The 4,143-nt window shown below is 30.8% G+C and overlaps 1 protein-coding gene across 1 annotated transcript; it reads left to right on the top strand.

The window, feature by feature from the left end:
- The first annotated feature begins 262 nt into the window (after nt 1-262).
- Nucleotides 263-2,154, top strand: LOC106304010 (putative zinc finger CCCH domain-containing protein 9). Its single transcript, XM_013740380.1, has 9 exons — nt 263-398; nt 479-599; nt 692-790; nt 878-913; nt 1,024-1,110; nt 1,214-1,285; nt 1,352-1,627; nt 1,719-1,772; nt 1,864-2,154. The coding sequence occupies exons 1-9, from the start codon at nt 352-354 to the stop codon at nt 2,020-2,022; spliced, it is 951 nt and encodes a 316-aa protein (XP_013595834.1). The 5' UTR covers nt 263-351; the 3' UTR covers nt 2,023-2,154.
- Nucleotides 2,155-4,143: the final 1,989 nt, after the last annotated feature.

Genomic DNA, 4,143 nt, shown 5'->3' with positions numbered 1-4,143 from the left:
TTCCTAATCATCTCTTTGATCCTGTTGCTTGAACCTTTGATCTTGTCTCCTTATTTCCCGTCAATCTTGTAACCTCTTGTTTGATTCTAATAAAAGCGTCTTTAGTCACCCCATTCTTACGTTCATGGTTCTAATCAACTCAATCCTGCACAAACAATGATATAGCTGATTGGAGACACAAAAGTGATCCAAGATCCTCGGCAGAGAAAAGGGTAAAGAAACTGACCAAGAACTCACTGCTCTGTTCTTTACTGCGGCTTATCATTATGCTAAAACAGAGTCGACACGAATTGGGTCAGTCGAGTGAGTATCCAGTTCGTACAGGTGCAGGCGATTGTCAGTATTACCTAAATGGTGGTTGTTTCTTTGGACGAAGTTGCAGATACAATCATCCACCGGTGAGTGTGAACACAAATAAAGAGTCTAAGTTTCAAGATTTCCTTATGGTTTATTGTCGCTGAAATACCACCTTCCACAGAGAAATCAGATGGGAGATGATACGGTGCAACCGAGTGCGTATAGGTGCAACAAATTGTGAACAGTATCTACACACTGGGCAGTGTAGCTATGGAAGTAGATGCTGGTTCAATCATCCACCGGTGAGTGAGAACACAAAGAAAAGAGTATTTTTTTTTTTTTTCACTGAGTCCAAGTTGCAGAACTTCCTCATGGTTTATTGTCTTTGATACAGCTTCCAGGTGCAAGAGATTGTGAACAATATCTACAGACAGGACAGTGTAGCTATGGACGTAGGTGTCGATTCAATCATTCTCCTACTCATCTTGCACCGGTGAGAAAGAAAGATAGTTGTATTCTCTTTGGCTGAGTATATGTTTCAGTTTTCCTCATGATGATGGCTTTGAAACATCTTAAATAAGTGCTTCCACAGAGGGTTAGCCGGCAGATTTGTAAGGTACAGTTCTCAAAACTGATTAATTATGATTATTAGTAAAAGTAACACAACTTCTTAGTCTAGTTTTGTAACTTTTACTTGAGAAAGCAACTTCCTTTTCTTCATTGCAGTACTTTCAGAAAGGAGGTTGTAAGCCCGGCTCAAGTATTCAATATACTAATTCAATGAGAGGGGATGGTATAGAGCCTATGCGTCAGGTCGCGTTTACTATATATATTATTCTTCTCAGCCAAATGTGAAAGACTGTAAATCTCTTCCCCATTTCATTTATAACGTTTTCCTTTTGATTTTGGTAATCAGGCTACAACTTGGGGTAGGAGATCTGATGAGAGGAGACACGAAACAGAGTCAACCTCTAGGGCAGAGAAGAGGGTACTAAACTAAGTGTGTGATCTTTATATGTTTACTGTCTTGAGTTACTTATAGGTTAATTCTCAGGCGAGAACTATTCCGGATTATCCAAGCGTGATCCAAGATGTAAGTGATGAAGTAGGGGCGGGACAAAACAGTTGGTTGCAGAGGAGACGAGCTCAAGAGAATGTTCAGAGTGGGAAAATTGACTGCGGGCAAAGGAGAGTGAGTGAGGAGGAACGAACACTGAGAGAGACAGTACCTTGCTCTGTTCTTGTACTCTATTCACAGGAGAGGCAAGCTTATGATCTGGAGGAACAGAAACAGAGGGAAAGGGTGGATGAAAATTTGAGAATTGATCAGGTCGTGGATTGAATCATCAGAAGTTTCTCTCATTTGCATTTCTTGAAATATCGAATTCTCATGTGTTTTTTTTGTTCCGATTTTTCTACAGATCAAAGCCACGGTTCAATCAGATGGAGGGATTCAAACGGAACAGAGATTGGAGGTAGAAACAAGACTCTTCTTTACTGTGATTACAAGGAGAAAGGTTAACAAAATTGAATAAGACCTGGCCATGTTCTTTTCCTTCAAACAAGATACCAGAGAATCTTCAAGAACAGGCAGAGATGGAGAGGGAGAAGAGAGAGGCTCAAAAGAAAGAACGTAGTAGATCATTAACAGATAACGTGGATCAGCTCATACAGTCACTACAAGATAATATTGGGATTAGGAGGAAAAAGGGCGATGGGGCTTAAGAGGAAACAGAGTTAAGAGACATACCAAAGAGGACTAATCAGATTGTTTGGGACGCAAGAAAACGTTATGTGCTGGGATGATTTAGGTCAAGCTTTTCGTAGCTTCAATCTTGTAACTTTTTTGTGTTAGTTCGGTTGATCATTTACTTTTAAAAGATAACGTTTGAGCAAAATAATTGCTAACTACAGTTCCGAAAGGTAAATCTAGTCAATTTCAACCACATTAGTATGAAAATAAATAGTAGCAAGTACAATTCTTGTATGCTCTAGGTCTTGTATTTTCTTTACTAAGAGAAACAAGCACATAAGTTTTATTGAAGTTATAAGTTCATTGGTTGAAACTGATTTTTTTGAAATGCAATGTATATTTTGGTGAAACAATTAATGGAAATCATTACATATACATTATGGCCAACTAGGCATTTTGTCCGCACATGTAGACATTATCATCTCAAGAATATTTATTAGTTTATATATTATTGATTCAAATGTTCTCGCAAAAGTTTGAATCAAACATCAAATTATTTATATATGACAAAGTTTTTCATCAAAATATATATGCTTATTATTGAGTTAAAATTATTAGAACATTCACATATTACAAAAATTATATCTTTATAAATTTTTTTTTAATTAATACTTAATTATAAAATGTTATTATCTTAATTTTAACTTTTATAAAAAAAATATTATTTCCAAATAACAAAAAAAATATATAAGACTTATCTTATTTTTAATTTTTTTATTTCACCAATGTTTTGAAGATGTTTAGGAAATCTTATGTTTAAAATATTCAACTTTTTTCTTTGCAAGTTTGTGTTTTTTGTATATTTCTCATACGACATATAATCCAGTATTTCTTTGGTATCAGTAGAACATAAACATGAGCTTTTGTGTTAACACATATTAGCAAAATTTACAATTGTTAGAAAACATATTTTTTTAAACTTAATCACTAATAAATTAAAATAATAAACTGTATATGCTATCGATGAGCTTATATTAACAAAATATAAAAATATATAACCATTTTGATACCAAAGTTATAGATATAATCCTTTCACCAAATGTTATAAGAAAAGCTGTGTCGATGATGATTATCATATTGTTTTTTTTTTAAATGTTTATTATCTAATGTATAATTATTACTAAAACTTATTTATTAAAATCATTGACTCACCTAAAATCAAATGGAATTTTTTTATTATATAATAATATGTAAGATAATATCAAATATTTTTATGGCTGAAATATTGTAATTATCATGTTTCCAAAACTGTTTGTTATTAAAATATATAAATAGAATATGTATGAAAACTATTAACTAAACCTAAAATCATGGCAAATTGGCAAAATCTCTTCTTAAATAATAGTTTATATATTGGTAGACATAGGTTAATGCTTATTAATTATCTTAAATATCATGATACATACATGTAATAAAATTTTAAATAATAATACTAATTAATTAAACTAATTACTTATCCTAAAATTATGGAAAATGACAATCAAAAAAATTCACTTTTCAAATAATAATATAGATTAATCACTATAAGAAGAAAATGATGACATAAATTATTTAAAATGTGATATATATATATATATATATATACTGATCATTATAATACAACAATAAAAAAGATGATACAATTATTATTTCAGGAAAACAAAATGAAGTTTATTTATTTAAACTAAATGCAGTGTAGACTAAAAATGTCATAAACTGAATAAAATCTCAATTACAAATGATTACTTATATTTTTAAAAGTTGAATAAAATTAACTATTATTTGAAGTTATTATATATGCGTATGGCGCAGAAAAACATCTTGTATATTTTTTAAATTAGACAATTACACACACGCACATATCGATATTATTATTTGAGAAATGAATTTGCTTATTTGTCATGTTGTCCATAATTTTAGGTAATTTTGCTTATATGTCATGTTTTTATTATGTTTTATCTAAATCATGGATTATTATTAGTTTTTAGCTGAGTCACTAATTTATTAATACCTTAATGAATCTTATATATAATTAAAAAAAAATTCGTTTTAATAATATTAAAGTTATATGTTTTGTCATATTCTTATTAGTTTTTAAACTTTTAGCTAGGTTA

The sequence above is a fragment of the Brassica oleracea genome, chromosome C7 (genome assembly GCF_000695525.1).
Source record: "Brassica oleracea var. oleracea cultivar TO1000 chromosome C7, BOL, whole genome shotgun sequence".
Taxonomy (NCBI): domain Eukaryota; kingdom Viridiplantae; phylum Streptophyta; class Magnoliopsida; order Brassicales; family Brassicaceae; genus Brassica; species Brassica oleracea.
This window is presented reverse-complemented; position numbering and strand designations above follow the sequence as displayed.